Source organism: Leptodactylus fuscus, chromosome 4, assembly GCF_031893055.1.
Source record: "Leptodactylus fuscus isolate aLepFus1 chromosome 4, aLepFus1.hap2, whole genome shotgun sequence".
Taxonomy (NCBI): Eukaryota; Metazoa; Chordata; class Amphibia; order Anura; family Leptodactylidae; genus Leptodactylus; species Leptodactylus fuscus.
This window is the reverse complement of record NC_134268.1, coordinates 98,158,692-98,185,212: the sequence shown is the minus strand read 5'-3', so window position 1 is coordinate 98,185,212 and position 26,521 is coordinate 98,158,692. Positions and strand designations below refer to the sequence as shown.

At 40.5% G+C, this 26,521-nt stretch overlaps 1 protein-coding gene across 1 annotated transcript in view; it reads left to right on the top strand.

Moving 5' to 3' along the window:
• Positions 1 to 296: 296 nt before the first annotated feature.
• Positions 297 to 26,521, top strand: part of MBOAT1 (membrane bound glycerophospholipid O-acyltransferase 1) — a 47,949-nt gene continuing 21,724 nt past the window's right edge. The window contains exons 1-6 of the mRNA XM_075270942.1: positions 297 to 433; positions 10,415 to 10,560; positions 12,448 to 12,525; positions 14,817 to 14,912; positions 15,853 to 15,908; positions 23,360 to 23,414. Coding sequence (XP_075127043.1) covers positions 344 to 433; positions 10,415 to 10,560; positions 12,448 to 12,525; positions 14,817 to 14,912; positions 15,853 to 15,908; positions 23,360 to 23,414 — 521 coding nt within the window. The 5' untranslated portion in view covers positions 297 to 343. The remainder of the gene's footprint in view (positions 434 to 10,414; positions 10,561 to 12,447; positions 12,526 to 14,816; positions 14,913 to 15,852; positions 15,909 to 23,359; positions 23,415 to 26,521) is intronic.

The window sequence follows — 26,521 nt, the reverse complement described above, 5'->3', positions numbered from 1 at the left end:
TAATGGCATGTGACCACCCAGATACTAAGGTGAGGACAGAAGTTACCGGCACAAGCGGCGGGGGATGCTCAGTCACCTCACTCCACAGACCGGACAATCCAGCCACTTGCGGAAAGACTCACTCGCCCGGTTTGGCAAGCTTCGGGGAGGTCGTAGGGCGCCGGGTGTGAGCGAGTGGCCCCACCCGGGGGTGACGAGCTACTTGCCATTGGCTCACAGCCGGGGGCGGGGAGTTGCCGCTGCCACAGATACAGGCTGTTTGGTTTCCTGGGTGTGTGGTGTGTACACATGTCCCGGGTGCCCGCTCTCCTGCCAGGGTGAGGCACACGGTGCTGAGGAAGTGATGGAGGCTCCAGGCAACAGGTTTTCCCGGGTTACAGGCTCCACAGTCCTGCAGCCGATCAGCGATGCCGTGCACATGCCCCTGGAGCAGGTGAGAGGAGTTTGTTACTGACTGCGCTCTGCTGCTGGCCTCCTAGTCCTACACTGTCTGCTAGTCTTCTCTATTCACCTGTTCTACTTCGTATGGGAATTGTAAAGGGGTGTACCACTGTACTTTATCATGTCATCCTGGACCACTGTGGTGTGTGGAGGTTATAAGGCTCTGTTCTGTCATATTGCCTGCTGTAAGCTGTACCAGATGTATAGGTAGATGTGCAGGGATACACGGATCATTGACTACTGTAAAAATACATAGTGCATGAGTGTAGCCGGGATAAATCTGCACGTAAAGCACAGATGACTACGCTATACAGATACAATTATTTCAATTTCTACAAGCTCAATGAAGAATAAAATACTTCCCCCCCCCCTTGGAAACACCAAGATTTTATTTTTTCCTGCCTGTATAACAAATTTAGGGCTCTGACCCAATGTGAACAGGACTTACTTTTGAAGTTTTTTTTTTCAGATTTACAGCAATGCCTGTGACACTTCATCTACCCCATAACTGCATATCTGAATACCCAATAGCTGTTTCTATATTGGAAAAAAAAATCAGACCGACCCAACTTTTTTCAAGGGGTTTTACAAAACTCAGACTTCAAAAATAAAGTGGTTTTCTGGTCCTCAGGGCAGTTTTCATATCTACGACCTATCCATCAGTTTGGTGGTGGTCAACACCTGGTCCTCACACTAATCAGCTGTTGTGGACTCCCTTTGGCACTGTAAGCCGTAGTGGACAGAGCCTTCTGATTCCGGCTCAGTCTCCTATAGCGCTGGAGGCAGCCTGGTATAGCTGATCCGTGTTGTGCCTTTATCAGACTCCCACTGATTTAATGACCTATCCTCAGGATCAGATTGGAGGGGTCTGACACCCAGACTTCACACTGATCAGCTGTTCTGGGATGCCTCTGGGGCTGTAAGCTATAGAGGAATCTGTTATGGCCATTATACAGTGGACAGAGCCTTCTGTCCACTGTATAAAGAGCTGGTCTGGGTGTGAGACCACTCCAATCTAATACTGATGACCTATCCTGACTGGACTGTAACTTTCTAATGGTTTTCTATGGGGCATCCTTTTGAGATACTTTTTGAAGGTTCTCAATACTACTTTTTTTTTTTTTTTTGTCTTGCTCACACATTGTGTTAGGCCCTTAAAATGCTGAGTAATTAGAGTTAGAGATGAGCAAACACTGTTCGGATCAGCCGTTCCGAACAGCACGCTCCCATAGAAATGAATGGAAGCACCTGGCACGGCGACCGGCCGCCGGCAAAGTGTACGTGCCAGGTGCTTCCATTCATTTCTATGGGAGCGTGCTGTTCGGAACGGCTGATCCAAACAGTGTTCGCTCATCTCTAATTAGAGTAATTTATAGAGGATAAGTCAATTTTTTTCGAGTTATAAACGCCATGCTTTGTTTGTGGTGGAAACTGTGTGGGGAAAAAATGCGGCATTTTACAGTCAGAGAAAAGTGGTTGGGATTCTAGAGAATCCTAGGCCTACGTTGCGGTTAAAAAACACGCCGCGTTTTCCAAAACACCACACGACCAAGTTTCACTTGTTTAAAACTCGGTCTATGTGTGTGCTGGACTTTTTGTCCTGAACAGTGTGTGTGTTATCTATGTTGTCTGTGACATGCTGTCCCTTACTACAATCAGTATGCAGGGACTCTATGGTTATTTTCAGCATCTAATATGCTAATTAGGATCTATACTTCACTCAAGGACCACCCACCTGACAGTTAAGATCCTAATTAGTAGAGTGTGAAACTATCAGCACTAACTGCACAGGAATTGTAGAAACTAGAGAAAAAAAAAATCCAAATATATCAGCTTCAGTGGAGCTCTGCCTATTGAAGGATTCAAAGAACTGTTATTGGTAAAGGATAAGGCTGAAGCTACATGTTGCTGAGGTTTTTATTTATTTATTTATTTAGTTTTTTATTTTTTAGCCAAAACCAAGTGTGCATTTAAAAGGAATGGAAAATATGGAGACAGGACATATACTTGATTCTGTTAAATCCACTCCTGGTCTTTATAAACCACAAGAAATATTTGCAACATATAATAGTGTTTCCACAATATGGGACTGCCGTTGTTGTGTGTTTTTTTTTTTTTTTTTTTTTTTTTTTTAAGCCCTTACATAGCTACATTAATTTCCCAGTATGTAAATTGGTATTATTCACATAACTGTCAAAATATAGGTACTGTCCAATTTTTACCAGTTTTCACGGATCCTTCCATATACTGGAATGTATGAGGCATACGTAAAAAAGGTCACCCACTCAAGTGCAAAATAGTTGCGAAAAATAAACGTTTGTGTTTATGTAGCTTTAAGAAGGATATCCAGCCGAGTTCATATGGGTGTATTTGGTCTGTATATTGATTGTATTGATGATTAGGACCCTGAGCAGAAACCTGGACTCTCAGTCACATATGATGGTAGGAATATCTTCCTCTCTGTGGGACTCTTGTCCTAGACTTTCATCAAGTTCTCAGTCAGGGACAGCAGTCACATGGAGTGGTTCCTATTCAAAACACTGTAGTTTGGAACATTGCTATGAAACGAATTGTAGTGGTTGTTCCATAAAAGTGAATGGTAAACCCAATGATGTGATATTGATGAAGTATCTTAAAGGGGTTTTCTGGGCAATTTTTTTTTTTTCTTCTAAAAGAGGTCAGCTAGTGATAATAATGGGTTAATAAATGCACCCACATATATATTTAGCAGTGTGTGGAGTAATTTCTGGGTGTCTATGAGAGCTCCTGGTATCTTCTGCATTTGTTTACGTTTCAGCTTTTTTTTTTCTCTCTCTTTCTCTCTTTCTCTCTTTCTCTCTTTCTCTCTTTCCTCTCTTTCTCTCTTTCTCTCTTTCTCTCTTTCTCTCTTTCACTCTCTTTCTCTCTTTCTCATCTTTCTCTCTTCTCTCTTTCTCTCTTTCTCTCTTCTCTCTTTCTCTCTTTCTCTCTCTTCTCTCTTTCTCTCTTCTCTCTCTTTCTCTCTTTTCTCTCTTTCTCTCTTTCTCTCTTTCTCTCTTCTCCATCTTTCTCTCTTTCTCTCTTTCTCTCTTTCTCTCTCTTTCTCTCTCTCTTTCTCTCTCTTTCTCTCTCTTTCTTCTCTCTTTCTCTCTCTTTCTCTCTCTTTCTCTCTCTTTCTCTCTTTCTTCTCTTTCTCTCTCTTTCTCTCTCTTTCTCTCTTTCTCTCTCTTCTCTCTTTCTCTCTCTCTCTCTCTTCTCTCTCTCTCTCTCTTTCTCTCTCTCTCTCTTCTCTCTCTCTCTCTCTCTCTCTCTCTCTCTTCTCTCTCTCTCTCTCTTTCTCTCTCTCTCTTTCTTCTCTCTCCTAGCACTGCTCTGCAGCGGCGATCCACATTACTGAGCATACATGGTAGCTGCACAGTAGACGTTGATTATTGGCTACAGAGCAGCGCTGACACTATAGCGCACGCTGCCAGCCACAAAGGAGGGAGGAGCCATCCCACAGCAAGAAGCCTGTAAGAAACACTGGTAAGTATGATGGAGTGAATGTGGGGAAGAGTAGTAGTGACTTTCCGTTTCTGGAAACGGATCACCACTGGATAGCCAGCAAATGTCCCTGGGGAAGTCACATTGATCACTCTAGGAATATGTGTAAATATCCATTTTTGATAAATTATGTTATTTAGAAAATAGGCAGGGGAGGGTGTTTAGTGTAGAGATTAGTTTTTATCCCGGACAACCCCTTTAAGAATAGGCAATCAGTTTAAAGGCTGAATATTTATAGACTCACAGATCTAGAGTATTGGTAAGTTTATATAGAGGACTTGATATCAATTGCTACATCCATTTGACTAATGACTATGAGTAAGGAGGAAGTGAGGTAGAAAGTTCAGGCAGCAGTATATAATCAGTACACTTGTTCTTGTTTGTTCATAGCTTAGTTCTTATTTTATTTGAGAGGACATGTTGCGGTATTTCTTATGATTCTTTATATGTCACACATTTTTGTATGATTGTATCAGGTTAGTTCACACCTGCGCCACCGTAACCACCTTTTATGCAGATTAGGTTTCAGTTTGTGGGGTCCTCATGCGAACCCTCGAATGGAAACCCGAATGCAGGTTTAAACTGAGCGTAAAAAAAATAAAATAAAATAAATATATATAATATATATATATATCCTGTGCTTTTATAATTATTTTTATGTTTATGATACTGGTCAATTTCACAAATGATTTCTAAAATCAGCTCCGCATTTAATAGTTTTGTGTTGTAAGAGTTAGTTCCTCTGATAGCTGGATATGTGCCTGTACCAGTAGGTACCTGTGCCGTGCTGGCACCACCTAGCGCTAAAAATAAAGCAAGGATGTAACACCCCGCACCTGGTCAGCGCTGGCGTAAACATCTTGGAATGTAGAGGAAAGGCATTCTGTATATAGTCCTAAAAGTGACTGTTTGGCATGGAGCAGAGGAGCGGCTAATACTGTGTATATAAGATGTTATTAGTCACACTCTGGCCTGTGTTTCCATTATTCTAAGACAGTATTTCCTTTTACTGTACAACATTGCTCTTCTGTACTGTACACTTTCCTCTTTGTTTGAGACTGAAGGGAGTATTCAACAGCAAGATAAGTGGATTTATACCAACAGTCATAAAGGTAGACTTTTTTTTTTTTTTTTTCATTGCAATAACAAACAATGTAAAGCAAAGGGAACAAACAAAAAGAGTATCGGACATATAGACCATTACTATTAAAACAGATTAATTAGTCTTGGAGTCGTAACCAAGCTGAAACATATAAGGACACAAGAGGGAGGGAGACTAGAAGTACAGAGGGAAGAAAGAATCCCCACGTGCAGCAGATTCCACCAGAAGGAGATTTCAGGCTATAGACTAGTACTGGGGAGGGGGGGGGGGGTGTTCCTCACCGCTCAGCCCTTCTGACAGTGAAGAGTTACGGTAACGGCACAGATAGCACTTCTATCGGTGGAAAAAACGGGAAAGCTGACAGTGCACTGAATTCAGCTCACACTGTCGGCTTTCCTAGCGGTATATAAAACTGAGTGTCACCGAGGGACATGAAAGGTCCTTTTTACACAATGCTGTACGGTTTTATACAAATGTTAAATGGAAAATGCTTACACTTATAACACTCTTTTCCCACTCACTACCAAATACTTTTTTTGATTTAACTCCTTTATCTATCTATGGATAGATATCATATGTGAAGTCTTACTTGGTACCTCTATCTGTCACAGAAGAAAGCTTTTTAAATAAAGTCTGACAGACGGAATGACCATTTATTTTATGTGGTTGCCCTTTATATTGAACGGGCGCAATGCTGCAGTTTAAATGTAAAGCTTCATCTGCAAACTTGGATTAGAAAAGGGGCTTGTCTGGGTCAGTTTTGTGATCTATCTAACAAAATGAGAAAATAATTAAAACACAACTAGAAACCAAAATGATATACAAAGTGCACACAATTTAGCAAAGTTTGATTGAAAATCAATGGAAAGAAACTTTTCTTTTTTTGTTAAAATGTCCATTTGAAAGAAAATGGGGGGGGGGGGGGGGGTTGGTTGTTTGCTTAAAGGGTTAATTTGAATCCAGATCAAATTCACACTCCTCTTTTATGTAAAGGGAAAACTAAATTGATATTTTTGTACTGCTGACAGCTAACTGACCACAAACTACCAAGAGGAAACAGCCGATCTGCTTTCCTCATCCACTTAAGCAAGCAAGGAAGGACATGCATGTGGCTTCCCATCTGCCAACTGCTGAGGCTGAGGCTAGAGAAGGATGACTGGTTGTTATTTGGGAGTGGGTTGTGCAGAATCATTCGTAATTCCTTGGAGAGAGAAGTGCACATGTCTGCCAAGCCTATAGCGTGAAGCCCAAACCAAAAAAAAAAAACGCAAGGTGATTCCTCTGTCAGATCATGACTGCTACATTCAGTACTGCCAGCTCATACAGTTGTACAAGCAGTCAGACCTTTATTATTCAACAAAATTAGGAACTTACAAAATCTTTCAAAAATGATTGAGTTTTTCATCCTCCAGTAACTTTATCTGTATCTTTCCTTTTTACAAAAATACAGGAATCCCTATGTGTCTATTTAAGGTCAGGTAGCTTTTATCAACAAATAACTTGCCTGTCACTTTTACAAGCTTCTAATAGGAAGTGTCAGAAGTTTTGATTGGTGGGGGTGCAGATGCTGAGACCCTTACCTATCACTAAAACAGGAGCAGAAGCCGTCAGGTGCCCATATGCTTTCTTATGAATTCGTAAATCACATGTTTGATTTTCTGAGGAAAGCTGAGCAGAAATAAAGGGGCATTGTGCTCAATTGAATACTTTTGACATTTTCTGTCATGGATTGATGGCAGTCTCTGCTCCAAGCCCACCATACATCAAAACTCAATCTTACCAGCTGTGACTGCACCTCCTAGAATCATCTGGGTGCTGTGTGATTTTTCAGCAACTTTCATTACCAGACACTGCGACGTAAATCTTTAGTGGCTGTATCTTGGAACTTTCGCTCTTCAGCTCCATGAGCTTAAAGGGGTTGTCCCATCACAAGGATCCTATCTATACTGCTTTTTAATGTGAATGTAAGACTTTTCCTAAATACATTGCTTCAGCAAAACTGCTTTGTTTGTCCCACTATCTTACTTTATTCAATTCTTTGTGGCCACAGCCCTGACTTAGCTGCTCATGAGTCAAGTGATTTATCTGCCTGCTCTCAGGGAGGAGGGGCTAAGTGCAGGGAGCCAGCCTGTGTATCTAGCTATTCCTGTGTCTACACCACGTGACCTAGCTTCCTGTTAGCAGATAGGGGAGAGGAGCTGCTTTCATTTCTTCTGTTCTCCCAGTTATCAGGCTAGCTAATTCAATTGTGTTCATTATGGCAGAGACAGGCAGTCTCTGTATGTAACACAGAATGGAGTTGCTGCTGCCTGTACTTCATAGTCCAATATGGGTGGGCGGAGCTACACGTGTGTTTGGGGGCGGAGCTAAATGGCAGGTTGCATGTGAAACCCCGCCCACCAAATGATGAAAGAAGATTTTACAGTAGTGAAGATTGGTGAGTATGCGACGTGGGAATACCCCTTTAATACTAAGTACAGACCCTACAAATTGTACGGCATTGTGCCTGGAAAACTACAAAGGGAACACAACACATGCTGGAACTTCTTAAATCAGTTTATTGTTGCGGATGTCAGGTATCAGATCCCCACCTGTCTGGTCCTAAGCACAGTCATGAGAAAAACAAAGCCCACCCTCTTTAGATTCTATGGTTTTATGTATTGTGAGAAGGTGAAGGGCAAAGTTCTAGAATCGTGCTATATCAGCCCACGTTCCTGACTTTTGTTGTCCAGTGCAGGTCTGGAGTAGGCCTTAGCCTCAGGTGTGGGGTCATAGGCTAGTTATTGGGCCATAAAAGCCTGCACTTCAGGGCAGGTCCTGGAGGAGAGGAAGTGGATGGTTCTTTCTTGTAACTCTGAGGCCAGTGAGACCAATTTGTGTTTTTAGAGTGACTGGTAGTAAGCCACACATAAGTTATAACTTAACTATGTTTAGACGCTCGGACAAGCAGGTATTTGTTTCACTTTTAGTCTGAAGTTAAGGCTGTAAATTTTTTTTTTTTAATTTTTTTTTTTTCCATATTTTTGTGTACCTGTCTTGACTATTTGGCTCACAGTATGAGGACATAATAATTAAAAAAAATTGGGACTTTTCCGACTTCTAAGACACTATAAATACAACTGCAAATACACGTTGTATTGATTGCTGTGGGGCTGCCAGAGATTGCATTCCCAGCAGCCCTCTTAGAAGTGAATGGAGCACTGGCCGCACAAAATATACTGTCGTATCATTCTCAGGGAGGCTTCAGGGGGACTTCTTGTAGACAGAAAGTAAGTCGTTAGGGGGGGGACAACCCCTTTACGGATGAAACAGCCCAACCACCAGATTGATATATACAGTCCTATGAAAAAGTTTTGGGCACCCCTATTAATCTTAATCATTTTTTGTTCTAAATATTTTGGTGTTTGCAACAGCCATTTCAGTTTGATATATCTAATAACTGATGGACACAGTAATATTTCAGGATTGAAATGAGGTTTATTGTACTAACAGAAAATGTGCAATATGCATTAAACCAAAATTTGACCGGTGCAAAAGTATGGGCACCTCAACAGAAAAGTGACATTAATATTTAGTAGATCCTCCTTTTGCAAAGATAACAGCCTCTAGTCGCTTCCTGTAGCTTTTAATCAGATCCTGGATGAAGGTATTTTGGACAAACAATTCAAGTTCAGTTAAGTTAGATGGTCGCCGAGCATGGACAGCCCGCTTCAAATCATCCCACAGATGTTCAATGATATTCAGGTCTGGGGACTGGGATGGCCATTCCAGAACATTGTAATTGTTCCTTAGCATGAATGCCTGAGAATTTGGAGCGGTGTTTTGGATCATTGTCTTGCTGAAATATCCATCCCCGGCGTAACTTCAACTTCGTCACTGATTCTTGAACATTATTCTCAAGAATCTGCTGATACTGAGTGGAATCCATGCGACTCTCAACTTTAACAAGATTCCCGATGCCGGCATTGGCCACACAGCCCCAAAGCATGATGGAACCTCCACCAAATTTTACAGTGGGTAGCATGTGTTTTTCTTGGAATGCTGTTTCTTTTTGGACGCCATGCATAACGCCTTTCTTTATAACCAAACAACTCAATTTTTGTTTCCAAAATGAAGCTGCCTTGTCCAAATGTGCTTTTTCATACCTCAGGCAACTCTATTTGTGGCGTACGTGCAGAAACGGCTTCTTTCTCATCACTCTCCCATACAGCTTCTATTTGTGCAAAGTGCGCTGTATAGTTGACCGATGCACAGTGACACCATCTGCAGCAAGATGATGCTGCAGCTCTTTGGAGGTGGTCTGTGGATTGTCCTTGACTGTTCTCACCATTCTTCTTCTCTGCCTTTCTGATATTTTTCTTGGCCTGCCACTTCTGGGCTTAACAAGAACTGTCCCTGTGGTCTTCCATTTCCTTACTATGTTCCTCACAGTGGAAACTGACAGGTTAAATCTCTGAGACAACTTTTTGTATCCTTCCCCTGAACAACTAGTTGAACAATCTTTGTTTTCTGATCATTTGAGAGTTGTTTTGAGTAGCCCATGATGCCACTCTTCAGAGGAGATTCAAATAGGAGATCAACTTGCAATTGGCCACCTTAAATACCTTTTCTTATGATTGGATACATCTGGCTATGAAGTTCAAAGCTCACTGAGGTTACAAAACCAATTTTGTGCTTCAGTAAGTCAGTAAAAAGTAGTTAGGGGAATTCAAATCAATAAAATGATAAGGGTGCCCATACTTTTGCACCGGTCAAATTTTGGTTTAATGCATATTGCACATTTTCTGTTAGTACAATAAACCTCATTTCAATCCTGAAATATTACTGTGTCCATCAGTTATTAGATATATCAAACTGAAATGGCTGTTGCAAACACCAAAATATTTAGAACAAAAAATGATTAAGATTAATAGGGGTGCCCAAACTTTTTCATAGGACTGTAGTTGCCACTTTGGAAGGAATCTTGTACAGACTTAGAAGTTTTCATTATGCAAGTGCTATCTCAGCAGTGGAGGCAGCGATTCACCAGGGGGAAAAACTTTTAGGTTCAGGTGACCGTAACCTACCTATCTGCACCGCTGGGTTCTGGTGACACTCGTTTTAAACCCTGCTTAGCACCAAAAGACTTGTGGTTTACTGTTTCACTACAAATGTTTTGTTCTTTACTATTGCATAACCATATCACAGCTTTTCTGAATTACCATTTAGCTATATAAAAATGTGTGTGTGTAAAAGCTACTTTTTTTTTTTTTTGTGATGTGTGGCGCTAGTGTGAACAGTATCTTGATACTTAATGATGAGTTCAGTCTGATTTAGTTTTTTATTAAATGTAGAAAATCTTTATTTCAGGTGAACTTTGTGGTGTGTCAGCTATTAGCTCTTGTCATTGCTGTATGGTTCCGTACTTACCTGAGTCCCAGACAAGCACATGCTTCTATCCGCCATGGCTTTGCTACAATTATTGGTGTTTATCTTGCAGTATTTTGCTTTGGATGGTAAGTTGTAAATTAAGATATGTATTGGTTCTTTGCTGTGGTGTGATTTTCTGATATACAGTATATGTTATAGATTTGATTCAGCTGCGGCATCCGCCTAGTGATAGCACCCTCTGGACTAGGCCCATTAATTTGGGCCTAATCCGGAGCAGAAAGCCGCGACGGAATGTGCACACGTGGTATCCCCATGTGAACTAGCCCTTAGAACCACAAATCTGAATGTATTTTATTGAGATTTTAAGTGCTAGATCAACACAAAGTAGCAATAAGAAATCTGACCTTTATGGACAAGTGGAAAAAAGAAAACCATTTTTTGAAACAAAGACATAAGTGTCGTTTGCCACAAACCATATAGAGATCACGGAAAATATGTGGAAGAAGATGCGCTGGTCAGATGAGTCCAAATTTGAACTTTTTTGCCTAAGTACAAAGTGTTATGTGTGGTGGAAAAGTAACACTGCTCTTCACCCTGAACACGTCATCCCCATTGTGAACCATGGGGGTGGCAGCATTAAGCTTTAGGGATGATTTTCTTCAGCAGGTACAAGGTAGCTCAGAGGTAGGCAACCTTTGGCACTCCAGCTGCTGTGAAACGATAACTTCCAGCATGCATACTTCTTCTTTTCTTGCAACTCCCATGGAAGTGAATGAAGCATGTTGGGAATCATAGTTTCACAGCAACTGGAGTGCCAAAGGTTGCTGACCCTTGGAGTAGCTGATCAGAGTTGATGGGCAGGTGGATGGAGCTGTATGTTTAGGGTCCTTGTCTTGCTGGAAGGTGAATCTCCTTCCAGTCTCAAGTCTTTTGCAGCCTCCAACAGGGTTTCTTCCAGGATTGCCCTATATTTAGGGCAAACCCTGTTGGAGACTGCAAAAGACTTGAGATTGGAAGGAGGTTTACCTTCCAGCAAGACAATGACCCTAAACATACAGCCAGAGTTACAGTGGAATGGTTTAGTTCAAAGAATATTCAAGTCTTAGAATGGCCGTGTCAATGTCCAGACCTGAATCCCATTGAGCATCTGTGGCAAGACATGAAAATTGCTGTTCACAGACGCTGTCCATCCAATCTGGCTGATCTTGAGCTATTTTGCAAAGAAGAAAAGGCAAAAATCTCAGTCTCTAGATGTGCAAAGCTGGTAGAGGCATACCCCAAAAGACTTACAGAGGTAATTGCAGTGAAATACGTGTCTCTACAATGTATTGATATAGAGGGCTGAATACTTTTGCACATCACACTTTTCAGATTTTTATTTGATTAAAATTTTGAAAACCATGTATCATTTTCACTCCACATCAAAATTATCTTTGTGTTAGTCTATCACTTAAAATATCAATAAAATACATTAAGTTTGTGGTTGTAAGGTGACAAAATGTGAAAAAGTTCAAGGGGATATGAATACTTTTGTAAGGCACTGTATATGCTTTGAACTTGATTTAATATGTGTTTTAGGCTGAGGACCTATATAGCCACAGCAAAAACCATGGCATTTTACAGTACCTGTAAAGTGGATGAGATTCTGGAAAATCCCATACACACATTGCAGCAAAATATCCGCAGTGGACATTCTGCGATTTCAAGAACCATTGCGCGTTTGTAAATTGCAACATGTTCATTATACTTAGGGAAAAGCTGGTGTTTTCTGTATATGTAGAACTGAAGAAGAAAGTCTGCAAAGGAAAACTCTTCTGACTTTTTGTGTAAGCACTGTGGGGAAAAAACCTTGATGCGTTTCTGCTGCTGGTGTAAATACTTTGATTAACCTGTCTTAATTTATTTTTTAATTAATTACAAATGGCTTTGAGCTATACCGGTAATTGGAAGAATCTATTTTGGCTGTGGAGTTTATCTCTTGTGATAACAATGTTCTGTCTTTTCTTTATTAGGTACTCTTTGCACATATTTTCTTTGGTTTTTTTCAGCTATTGTGTCATGATCTATGCAAATACTGAGAAAGTTCATAGGTAAGAAAAGCAAACAGTGCGTTGCCTTATTTTAAGGCTAAAAGTGTACAAAATATCCTGTATCAAAATGTATGCTTGATGAAGCTTTCAGAGAGGAACGTAATGTACATCTGACAGATGCCAACATTGTTTTACAACTGTCATCCAAATGACACGTGGTTGTTAAGTCACTACAAACTATAGACAACTATGTTAGGAAGGAAGATGGCAGTCATCGGTATATGCAAACACTGATTTCATACCAGGTAAACAAAGAAGCCACTGTTTCCATTTATTTTTGAGTGCCATCTCCTCTTGTGGGTCGCTTGATCTTTGAGGGCCTTTTTCCTTGAAGTTGTGATTCTCATTTTTGCTCAGGAATGGATCAGTTTCCGTTAATGCATATATCAAGAGATCTGATCTAAAATAAAATAGCACTTTATTCACTAAAGCCCTCCTGCCAGTGCCTAATGCCCTCCTTCCTGATAGCTTCAGTTTGCATTTAACCACTTTTGTCCTTTTTCTACTGCCAAAAATTCCTGCAAAGTATTGTACTGGGTCCTTTACAACCTGCTTCAGGCTAGTTATGAAGAAAGAAAAAGTGCTACTATAAGGTCACATATTAAAACACTTCTCCATCACGTAGATGACAACCGGCTACATGAAGCAGGTATTTTTTGCACTGGAAAACAAACTACATAGTCACAGAGTTGAGATGACTGGAACAAAGTCACTCCAGCACAAAAGTGGCTTATGGCTGAAGAGACACATGGAGTCTTTGTTTTGTTTTTTGTGTATATTTTACTGATTTTTGTTTTTGTATTTTTGAGCCAAACTGGATTGTATTAACAAGGAATGGAAAATTCAAATAAAATCTATAGTACTCCTTCCTGTTGTATTCAGTGCTAGCATCAAATTTGCACGAAAACCCCCCCAAATAAATTCTATGTTTGTTTCCAGCCTAAGTGTGACATTGTTTGATCTTCTGTACTTTTATTATTGTACTTTGTAATCCTGTTTAAGGGGTTGTTGTGAGTTATTTTTTTACAATGTAAAAGGGCTACTGAGGGGCCAATAACCTAAGAAATTGCTATTGCTCACCTGTCTGCAGTCCTCTGTGTCAAACAGTGACTTAAATGCTTATCAGTACCCTTGTGTCTGGGTACTAGCCTATTGTAAGATCAAAACAGGCGAAATTAATCTGAGTCCCTTGTCCATGAAGGTTCTGCCTTGCCTTATTTCCCTTAGGTTTGATGCCCTTCACATCAGATGGTGTGGAAGAAACCACAAACCCCTTTAAATTTTTGTTACTCAATTAGCCCTTTGTAGTAAGAGGTGGATATTCCTTTTTTGAGTATAAATAAATCCAGATATTTATTAGCAGTTAGACGCGTTTTGGGGTTCACTGACCTCTTTCTCCAATTAACAAAGTGGATATATACCGCGGTGGATATCCTCTATCCACTTTATTTGAGAAATGCCTTATGTACTGCTAATAATAATCTAGAATTATTTATACTCAAAAAAGGAATATCTGCCTGCCACTCTGAAGGGCTAACTGAGTAACAAGAATTTAAAGGGATTTGCACCAAAGCATTCCTGGAAGGTTTCTCCGGGCTAGTTCAGACGACGGAAACGTTTTCCGTTGTGTGTGTGTGTGTGTTTTGTTGTGTTTTTTTTTTTCTCAGCATCCTGCTACTGATTAGGCCCAAATGAATGGGCCTAAACAGGAGCTTGTCTCGAGTCGCACCTAACTCAGCCACGGTATCTGCAGCAAGATAACTTCCCATTGACGTTAATAGGAGCCTTTTTTGCAGGCGGATTCGGTGTCATAATCCGCCTTCACAGAAATCCGTGTGAACATACCCTTCCATTAGTGGTGACCTCTTCACAAACTGTATGCCACAGTTACATATCCTTTGTAAGGAGATCACCACTAAGGCCTGTGAATGGCTGCATTAGTCACCTAGAAGAAATTGGTGTCACTGTTGTCAGCTGGGGGGAATCTAGAGAAGACAACACCTGCTAATGGAAACATTGAACTGGGAAAAGTGAATAAAGGGTTGCGTGGTGTGTGTGTTGTGTGTGGGTTTTTTTTTTTTTTTTTATTGGACCTCTGAGCAACTCCCTTACTGTGTCTGTGTGTAGAAAAAAAACAACCCTAATGCCCCTTGAATTAGACTAGTCTGCCATGTAATGTCATCCCAAGTTACTGAATTCTTTGTTGTCCTTGTGATAAACTGCAATGAAGTATAAGTTGTGGATTTTCTAAGCATGTAATCCTCATTGTGCTGTCATGTTTTGCTTTTCAGTTACTCTTTTATACTTGCTATGGGATACCTAACACTGTGCCAGATTAACAGAGTGTATATATTCAACTATGGTATCCTTACAACAGATTTTTCTGGGTAAGTATAAGTTGTCTACTTGTGATGAAATTTAGTAAGGTCTGGTTGACTTAAGGTGGCCATAGATAATAGATATGTCAGACAAACCCACTATCTAATGTGTATGAGGGGTTTCCTCAGACTTAATGGAAGACATGGAGTAAAGGATCAGACAAATGGATGTCAAGATCCAACTGATCTTTTGGTCTCGAGAGAGAAGCCAGTACATCTTCCCCCCCCCCCATCTCCTCATTCAGAGAATGTGAAACCATGGCTGATATAAATGTTTCTGTATATCCCATAGACTTCAGACAAATTTTCCCCTTCCCACTAATCCACATATTAAAAAGTGTCCCAAGCAATAAATGTAGTAGAAGGAATATACATCACTTTTTTTATATAATGTAAGCCATTTTTTCATTCGCAAATGTGGCCACTTGTGTATTCAGAATGTTACAGCTACAAAGATGTAATTTTCTCCTTATGCTAGGTGCGCATCATTCTGTATTTGAATTCACTGGGGCCATTGAAATACACCATCAGGCGCCTGTCCTGATGTGTATATTTGTAGGTACACATATGCCCATGTCTCCTGGTTGGGAGATAGTTGTGTGTATATACCAAATGTGAATATTTACAAGTACGTACTGTTTACTGTCCACGTACTGTACTTTCAGCCATGTAGAATTTGTGCATTTCATTTTGCTTCTTACTTTGCCTTTCAGCAGACGCCTTGCTAGAGTGACATTTAGTAGGCTCCATGAAATGTCATCATGTTAATGATTCGCGTATTAGGAAATGGGATGTAAGGAAAGGAGGGAATAAATACATTAAATTGTTTCATGTAGATGCCATAAAGTTTGATAGTGCCATTGTATATATTATATCTCAGAATCAGGGATTTTTTTTTCCATAGTACTTGGGGATTTCTGTCTAATGGCATCATATCTCTTCATTGCAGTCCCTTGATGATTGTGACACAGAAAATCACAACATTGGCTTTCCAGCTACATGATGGTAAGATGTCTTAGAAGAATTTAGTGAATGTAGCTTGTGTTTTATGTAAAAGGGAATGTATCTCAAGGGTCGCATGAAAGGATTACTTGTTCAGAAAACTCTTCCTATCTATAGGATAAGGAATGATTTGCAGATAGTTTGGGGTCTGACTGCTGACACTCCCACTGATCAGGTAAATAGGAGTCTTTTGCCCCTTGTTCTGAATGAAGCAGTGGTTAGGTAGTGTGGGTACCACTCCATTCAGTTTAGTAAGAGTACCAGAGGTTGCAGTCCGCTATAATGTGGCTATATCCACTTCTCTTTTTGAAATGAATAGAGTAGATTTTTGAGGTTCAGGGGGCGTTCACACTACCGTTGGTGTCCGATTGCAGTGTCCGTTGCTACTGTCCGTTCAAGATTTTAGCAACGGACGCTAGCTGTGTCCGTTACAATTTCCATTCATTTCAATGGGATTTCATCTGTTGTCCGTTTGTGTCCTTAAGGGTCCGTTAACAACCATGTCCGTTTTTTCAAGCGGACAGAGAAATCACACATGCAGGATTTTTTTTTTTTTTTGTCCGTTTGAAAAAAACGGACAGAAAGTGTCCGTTTTTTTTTTTTTTAACATTGAGGTCTATGGGCAACGGACATATAACGGACAGTAACTGATGGCCATCAGTTACAGTCCGTTATCTTCTGTCCGTTTATTTTCTGCACATGCTCAGAAAGCATAAACAACAAAAAAGAAAAAACGGACAGTATAAAAAAACTGACACTGATACTAATGTGTCCGCTTTTTTTTTTTTTTTTTTTTTAACTGATCCATTAAATGGATCAGTTAAAAAAACGGACGCATTAACATCAGTTAGCATGAGGGCTCGTTCACATCTGCGTTCGTCTGTCCTTATTGCAGGTTTCCGTTTCCTGCATAAAACAGATGCAGGAGACGGAAGCCTGCAGGAGACTTTCTCACCCATTCATTTGAATGGGTGAGAAAGCTGTCCGGCCGTGAGCGGCAGTGAGCGTTTTGCGCTCTCCGCCGCGAAACCGGGTTTTATAATCCGGACACAGAGTCGGACATGCACTACTCTGTGTCCGGATTAAAAAATCCGGTTTCGCGGCGGAGAGCCTAAAACGCTCACGGCCGGACCCGGTCTATGGTTTCCGTCTTCTGCCATGCAGAAAACGGAAACCATAGAACGGAGACATGAACGCAGGTGTGAACCTAGCGTCAGTTAGTGTCAGTTAATGTCCGTTATGATAGGTGTCCATTTTTTTTTCTTTTAAAGGGACACCTTCATAACGGACACCAACGGTAGTGTGAACGCCCCCTAACTTGTATGTTTGGCCGAACATTCCTGTCCTTGTGCCACCTTCACAATCAGAACCTCACCCCCGCCAACATAGATCAATTCAGCAGTACAAAATAGGAATGTAACTTATCTCTAATCCTCTGTACAGGTTATACAATGTGTCAGAGCACTATCTTAACATAGCCATGTACGAGGCACTTCTTCTTAAAGTCCCTGCTCGCTTGCTGTGGTTGACACTGTTCTCATTCCATTGGAACTAATCGCATATTAAATATTGAGGGGTGAATATTACAAGAGCTATAGCAAAACTAGAGTTATTAAACATTCACAACTACATTACTAACCTGAAGAATAAGATGTCCGTATGGAAGCATTGTTTTCCCTGTCCTTTTTAGGAAGGACAAACTTCTTTTAAGATAATCAAAATTTCCCAGCTCTCATATCAAATGGATCAGACCCTTTCACTCCCTCACCTTTTACATACACTGTATGGTAACCTAGTGAACATGATAAAAGATAACCCCACTCCTCATATCCACATAGAACTGAATTTTTGTAGTCTCAAAGAGACAATCTGACAAGTACACTACATGTCACACTGCTTTCAGATCCATGGTTTCAGGACGGCCATCCACACACCATTTTTGAAGTCTATCACAGATTGGACCTACTACAATGGAACAACTGGTGATCCCTTAAGATAGATTGCTCTGTGCTCTCTCGATGATCAACTTTCCTGATTTTTGACTAGACAAAATTTTTTTTTTTTTTTGCATATTTCCCTGAATTCTCTATCTTCATAGCAGAGCTACTAAATATGCTGAAATATTCTGTAAAAACCCTACAGTCAATCAAATGGTCACAAATAATACTCCTACTACATAAATTATATATCACCACGTTAAGAGACCAAAAAATTGGAATTTTCCCCACATTTGCTTCATTGTTTATGAACTAGTTGAGCGATCAAATTCTTTGGAGACAGATGGAGTCCATGACAAAAAACACACCTAACGTTGCACCTTTTGATGCCTCCTGGGGCCTGTTCTGGTGGGTTGTCCTAATGGGTTGCCCTATCTATTACACGATACCAACATCAGCCCTTTAAAACAATTTTGCAGGAGTGGGTTGCCCCACACGCACCCTCAAAACAGTTGTTCCTAAACAAACTGACCTGCTTGTTTGAAATTTGGAGACATCCATCTCAAAAGAGAATACTACCAACTAGATTCCAACTCAAAACTTAGAGGTTTTCTCATCTCAGGATTTTATCTGCTCTCCTGTCTCCTCTCCCCTACGCTTCCTGCTTTTCAGCTCATTCAAGGATGGAGACGACGATGATGATGATGATGATGATGATGATGATGATGATATTTTATTTATATAGAAGAAACATTTGAACAGAGGATGGTTCGCTTTAGGCATTCTGATTGTGGAAGAGTTTACATTAGGAATTGTGATTAGTCTGAAAACAATAATAATAATTAATAATAAATTTTATTTATATAGCGCCAACATATTCCGCAGCGCTGTACAATTTGTAGGGATCAAATACAAACATATGGCTTTATTTTGCGCTTTAAGCTGTAGAAATTGGGAGTCAATCTGAATGTTGTAAATTTACATACGTTGCATGCATATACTCTTCCAAGAAACTAATCTAGCCCTTATCAGCACTCGAAAACTATATGGCAAAAAAAGGCAGAGAACAGAATATAGATGGCCAGGAGGAGGGAATGAGCCATCATTTTGACTTGTAGCAGGTCTGTAACCTAGGCAACCAGCTGTAAACACTGATGAGAGAGATGTATTTGGTAAACCACTTCACTTAGCTTAAGCTACAAGTCTGAATATGATCCTTATGATGGAAATACCCCTTTAAAGACCTCTCTGCCAATAACAACTTGGTACTTTAGTACTGGCTGGGGCTTGCCGACTTAAGATTACACAAAACACTGTCAACATGGAACACCTGGGGTCTACTGGGTTGGACTAACCCTACACACACACACACACACACACACACACACACACACACACACACACACACACACACACACACACACACACACACACACACTCTCTCTCTCTTAACTTCCCAGCATTCCCCTCCCCATTTATCTGGTTAGGTTTTTCTGATTTCTGTGCTATGTTTAAAAAAAGGTTATATTTCGACCCTGGTTTACTACTCTCTAAAAAGCTTACGAGAGTTGCCATGAGACGGAGACTGATAGAACTAATTTAAAGAAAAAAAAAATCCATTATTCACAACCATATTAGAGGGCGTCTGTCACCAGAACCCATCATATGAACCCAGCTTCACAGATAGATATGTTAGGGACACCGCAACTCGCTCCTCTGTTGCCAAGTTGTTGTTGTTGTTAATAATAATAATAATATATATATATATATTTTTGCCAATGTGCAAATAAGCTTCTTGGAGTAACTAGAACATTGCTACTGCTCCATTGAGGTAAGCGCCAATGCCTTTGTTGCTCCCAAGAGCTCATTTGCATATTGACCAAAACAGCAATACCTTGCAATGTAGGCACCAATTCACAAGGTTTGATTCAGGTGACGCTTACTTCTCCATCTGCTGGGCTTTCATGATGGGCACACCTTAAAAGCATGTCTTCAACCATGCCTGGTTACATGTTCTCTGATCCAACCCACCAAAAAAACAAGTAAGCTATCCTCTGGCTGCTGTATCCAGGTGGAAAATGAATGGACAGGTAACTACATAGTCATATCTATTCTTCTATGGGAGTTCATAAAAATAGGAAAGCAAGCCAAGCAATGTGGCTTCCATTGAAGTAACTGTTGGGAGTAGCACATGGGTGGCCACTATTTCATTAATTCTCTTTCTAGATGTGGAGCCAGATGCTGCCTCATCAGGGGTTCCCTTGTTTATGATGATGGGTGCGGGTCCAAGAGGTGCTTTTATATTTCATAAAGTCCTATAATATGTGTGAAAATAGGGACGATATGGACCTACTTTAGTTCATATTTCAAAGACTTTTAGAGAACTATATTTGATGTTGTATTAAGATTTGCAGAAAACACACACAGACACTGTAAAAACAGCTATCAGTGGTAACTGATAGTTGTATGGGAAAATATGAAAGCCCTGCAGACTTATTTAGTTTATCAGTCAAGCTCAGTCCTCAACCCTCTTGACCTGTGACTTGATCATGGTAGTGGCGATTTTATATAATTTTATTTTTTACTTTTTTTTTTTTCTGTTTATTTTTATTTAGTTCTTTATGCATTGTGCTCCTCATAAGGTCATTGAGCTCTGTGTACTGTAGGGAAGGTAGCTTGGTAGAATCAATGGTGCGGACCCAACCAGTCAGAGACAGGGACACAAATCTTGCAGCAAATCGGTTTATTTAAAGGGATCCTATCATTAGAATCCCTTTTTTTCTAACTAACACATATGAATAGCCTTAAGAGAGGCTATTTTTCTCCTACCTTAGATGTCTTCTCCGCGCCGATGTTCGGTAGATATTCCGTTTTCCGTCTTTATGCAAATGAGTTCTCTCGCAGCACTGGGGGTGGGCCCCAGCGCTCAAACAGCACTGGAGGCGTCCCCATTGCTGCGAGAGAACTCTCCAGCGCCGTCTCCATCTTCTTCAGGAACCGGCCTCTACGCGTCGTCTTCCGGCCTCACTTTAATCTTCTATGCATGCGCAATCGGCTCTGCCAGCGGGCAGAGCCAACTGCACCTGCATGCGGCCATTTTTTTTGTGGCCGCTTATGTGAGCTCTTGTAGTAAGTGGCCACAAAAAAATGGCCGCGTGCAGGTGCAATTGGCTCTGCTCGAGGCCCGCTGGTAGAGCCGATTTGCGCATGCGTAGAAGATTAAAGCCAGGCCGGAAGACGACGCGTAGAGGCTTTTTCCTGCAGAAGATGGAGGCGGCGCTGGAGAGTTCTCTCGCAGCAATGGGGACGCCTCCAGTGCTGTTTGAGCGCTGGGGCCCGCCCCCAGTACTGCAAGAGAACTCATATGTATAAAGATGGAAAACGGAATATCTACTGAACGTCGGTGCGGAGAAGACATCTAAAGGTAGGAGAAGAATAGTCTCTTAAGGCTATTCCTATGTGTTAGTTAGAAAAAAGGGATTCTAATGATAGGATCCCTTTAATGAAACAGCAAAATAAATAAACCTTTGTGTCAGGCACAAAAAATAAGCAAAATAAAATACAGCTTTAACTTCAGGCAAAATAATGTCAAACAAAATCCTGCTCGTCTGAGCGATAACTGAACAGAATATACTAACTGTACGTGTGGCTTACTAATAGCCACAAGAATCAACCAAAAATACACCGTACCGTATCACAAAGCTCTGTGTCTGGGCAGACCCAGCCACTTTCTTTCCACCCAGGAACTGACACCTGGGGCTGAAGCCTACTCCAGACCCGCACTGGACCACACATAAGTCATCAATCTAGGGCTAATATTGTGTGATTCCAGCACTTTGCCTTTCACTTTCTCACAGTACACTTCAATCAGGAAGACAAAGCAATAATAAACCTTCCCTCCCTTCTCTATGGGATGTTCAGCTGTTGTAACACAGGGTTAAGAGTGAACTACCCGTTGATTGGTTGAAGACCGTTTCCCATTTTAGTAAATTGTTGTTTTATAACTAGAATTTACCATATATCAAGGATTTTAAGGGCCTGACTGATGTGACCCCCAACACTTTTTGCAGATATAACTAGTAAACCACTGTGGTTCTGTCTTCTTTTCCTGCACGATGCTACTCTTTAAAAACTCAATTGCAGTTTTTTATGAGCTGAGCTCCTACAGTTGCTGAGCTTAAGTCCTGCTAAATAAAGATAGAGGTGCTGTTAGTAGCCTCCAATCCAATTTCCAACTCTTCTATTTTACTTTACCAAACGATTCTAATTCATAGTACTTTTGCTACATCTCCCCAAATCTCCTTATACGAGTACATATCCTTGCAGTGACTCTATGGACCTACCGGATATAGTGACTTCAGTTTACATTGTATGTCTGTAGATCTACAGAATACTGTATGGTAGTTCTAACAATTAATCTCAGCTTGGGGGCTGAATTGGTAAAGTTAGTACATTATGAACTTTTATATACTTTTTATACAGTGGTATAATACTTGTTTACTCAGTGTCTTATCCTTATGTGAGGTTTGAATGTGTCAGTTTGTGTTAAAAGGGGATTCCCATGTACATAATATTTATATTTGTAGATAATTAAATGTTAAACATTTTGCAAAGTTTTAAAGATTTTTCTCTAACTTTCTTAGTGGGGACAGTCTGTTGTCTTGATCGGTTGCCTATGGTTATGACCACAAATGCAGAAACTTTCTATGGTCTGGGTCTTGTCAGGAACCCAGCTATGATTTTCTTATTGTACCTGGGTTATCAGGCAGGAACACTACATGTATCAGAAGATATCCCAGCTACAATAAAGAAATCCTGGCTGATTTTCTGACCTTAGAAGGTTCCTGCATTCATGGTCGTATCCACTGGCAACTGATCAAGACTACAAGACTGTGACATTTGATATTTATAGAAAATCTTTAAAACTCTGCAAAATGTTTAATTACTTATATTTGCAAGAATAATTAACTTTTAATTATCTTTAAATTTAAAAATAATTATGTACATGGGAATACCCCTTTAAACAGGTGATGGAAGTGTGACAATAGAAACTTGGTTCTACAAAAGTAATGGTGACAAATGTAATATGTGTGTGATGTATAGATTAGTTCACTATACAGTAGATCACCATTCTTGTGATAATAGAAACTAGTGCAACTTTTTTTTTTCTGATAGTTTTACAATTTGGAATGTATTTAGTTTGAAGAATTTGCTACTTTTATATTTCACAATTTTTTTTAATGATCAATAGTGCCTTTAAATGCAAAGCTTTGGGATGACTCGGTGAGAAAAACACGTTTTACCATTGGAATGTTATGAATGCAGCTGACTGTCAACAGAGAGACCAGCAAAATACAGGAAATATCCTTTGGAAAGCTGTTAGGATTGGCACACATCATCCTTCAGGGTGGAGGAAATCTGGAGCATTTACATTTGCATCAAGCTTAGAAAATGACCAAGCAGGGATTTTGATAACATGTTATTTTTATTTATGTTGTATACTTATTTTCTTTGTAGGAAGGTGCAAAAATCCTGATCTGCTCAGCAAGCAACAGTTAAAAGAGTCTATAAAGTAAGAGTGTCTGTTTACCTTATAAGATTAGTATGATCAAAGTAGTGCAAATGGTTACTAAAAATTCTTTGATGCCTGATGTAGACAAGAAAATCTCCATACATGTGGCTATTCGCAGGATATACAGCTATATAGTTTTAGATTTATTTAGGGAAACCTTCTATGAAAGGAATGCATATGCATAAGTTAACTATCGTAGTACATTGTAATTCAACATGAAGTGTTTCAAGATTTGTTTTACTGGTAGAGTGGTGTGGCCTTAATGGGATTCTACCATTAAAACAACTTTTTTTCTAATTACCACGTCGGAATAGCCTTAAGAAAGGCTATTCGTCTCCTACCTTTAGATGTGGTCTCCGTCGCGCCGTTCCTTAGAAATACCGGTACTTACCAGTATGCTAATGAGGTCTCTGCAGCAATGGGGGCGTCCTTCTTCTTCATGTTCCTCTTCCCCTTGTCTGTCGTCTTCTTTCTTCGTCATGTCTGACACCTGCGCAGTCGGCTCTGACAGCAGAGACCTTGTTAGAGCTGACTGCGCATGCTCAGTAAGGTCGGTACAGCCCTCCGACGCCTGGATGAGTTCACTAAGGCTATTCCAACGTGGTATTTAGAAAAAAAAGTTGTTTTAATGGTAGAATCCCTTTAAGTATTCCAACCTTTCCTGTTTAGTTGACGCAGCGGAATCCATCCAAAAATTGGGGTTTGATTCTGCCCTTTTTGTGCCCCCCACTGTTTTCAGTGGGAGGGAGAGATTGCAGACGGACGCTGAAGAGAAAAAAAAAAAAAAAAAAAGCATTCTGCCTAATCTTGCCATGGATTCCATGGCTTAAGACTCCCCACTTATTAGCCCCAGCGGTGGAAAGAAGCTATGAAATGCTAAGGCTCTTCAGGGAGCCAGGGGGCAGAAAATAGAGAGGAACCTGAGGCAGAAGTCCACCTTAATTTCCTCTTCCTTGTTCACCATGTGCACATTCTGTTACCCTAAAGGTCTACTACCACCAAAACCATGTTTAGTCTGAGGCCACACATTGTAGAAAAGCTGCTTTTTCATTGTATCGTATTTTGCAGCGCCTGAGCCACACCTTTGAATGGCTACAAAAGGAATGCGAAATATAAACAATAAAGTTATACATCTCACTTCAGGTCAATCCATTCCTGGTTTTAGCTCAAAAAACCCAGTCTGCAACAAAAAACAGGTTTTCTGCAATGTGGGGTTGTTGCCTTGAACAACTTATATGCAGAAGTTATAGAGGATGGTTAGTGAAATAGTGAACGTACTTCAACAGTTTTTGGGAGTGTGGGAGGACCCAGGGGTGCAAACAATCGAAAAATTTTCATCAAAAACAGCAATAAGATCAATAAGAGCAATAAGATGCCAGAGCATCCCACTATAGGTCTATGGGGGAGGCACAGACCCGAGAAGCGTCTGATATTCACTGATACGTTGGAACTCCATCCAGTAGAATCAGGTTTTGTCAAAAGATTATTTATTGATGAGCATCGGGGACTTGAAATAATGGAGGAGGAACAGAGCAGGGCCCAAATGGTGAGAAGTCTCAGTAACTTGAGAAATAATGCTCTTAAACCTGTCCCAGAAGAGGGATAAAGTGCTACAAGACCAAAAAAAAAAAAAAAAGTGCAACATGGTGCCCTCCGCTGCCCTACACCTCCAGCATATTGATGGGACTTGCAGGAGAAGAGCATACAATTTTAAGGGGACACGATACCACTGGGACATGAGTTTAAAACTGGCCTTCTGATAACTCAAACCGATCGATGTTTTATGTGTGAGATGAAATATGCACTCTCATTGGGAATGAGTGAAGGACAAGTTAAGGTCAGTCTCCCAGTTCAACATGAAGTTAGGGACTTTATCAGGCCAGGTTTCTATCAGGAGTTTGTAGATGGTAGCTAAGGAGTGCCATAGGGGGCCTGCACCCACACACAATTATTCTAGAAATGTATACTCATTCCTAAATTCTATACGAGGGGAAGGAGAGATCATACAAAGGGGCGGATCTGTAATCCACGCCATGCATCCAGAGGGGAGGAAGATTGTCAGAGGGGGAAACCCCTGGGTCCACCGCTACCTTGAGTTGTTCTGGAGATGACCCACCCTAAAGAAACCGTGGCGATGCCAGTTATGAAATACCTTGTCAGAGACATCAGAAGGAAACTTAGAATTGGAGAAATTCAACTTTTATTTCAAATGCAAATGAGCTGTCTGGTGCATTCAGGGCTGTGCCACACCAGATGGTGCACCATTTCCTTTTGTGATTACTGCACATAGCTGTCCAAGGGATCTTCCAGTCCTTATATGGGAGCAGAACTGTACTGTGACTACAAAAAAAGGGTGCTCTAGCATGTGTGGACCTGCACCGAGTGCAATGAACCCCTTTGTATATGGAATAAATGATAAATTATTCAGCGGTAAGACTGCATACAAAGAAGGCATGTTCACAATGGCACAAACCAACCAACAGCATATAAATGGTTTAGTAGTGATTTTGGTGGTGGTAGACTCCCTTTAATACCTGGTCTAACTTGATAATGAGCTGTTTCTTTTGCTTTTTGACATAGACCAAGAGACCTTGAGCATAGGGTTCAGGGTTATAAAAATATTAATAATAATAATTATATATCTGTTAATGTGTGTTTTCTGCCCCCCCTAGAACTGATATACTTGATCTGTCTCTACATTGTCTTTAACACCAGTCCCATACTGAGTAATGTACTGATTAATCCTTGCAAATATCAATGGTGTCATCTGCTATAGATTGTACCAGTTTGCGCTTGCTCGTATTCACACTGTGTATATTTGCAGAAACACATTCAACTAGACAATCAAACCACATGATCTATTCCACTAGAACAACTAGACCTCATTGGTTATAAAATAAAGACTAACATCTTCCCCTTGCACCTTACAGCATCAGAAAATTGCTGTTTTTAAGTTTGCTGAATCCAGTAAAGGATATATAGTGAGTCAATCTATTGTGGCTCAACCTGGATCCATTGTGATCAGCTGATCGCTGGGGAAGAGGACAGTCTTTGAACTTATTCTATGTATGTGTTTACGCATGACTGTTAGTTCATGGTTTATGCTA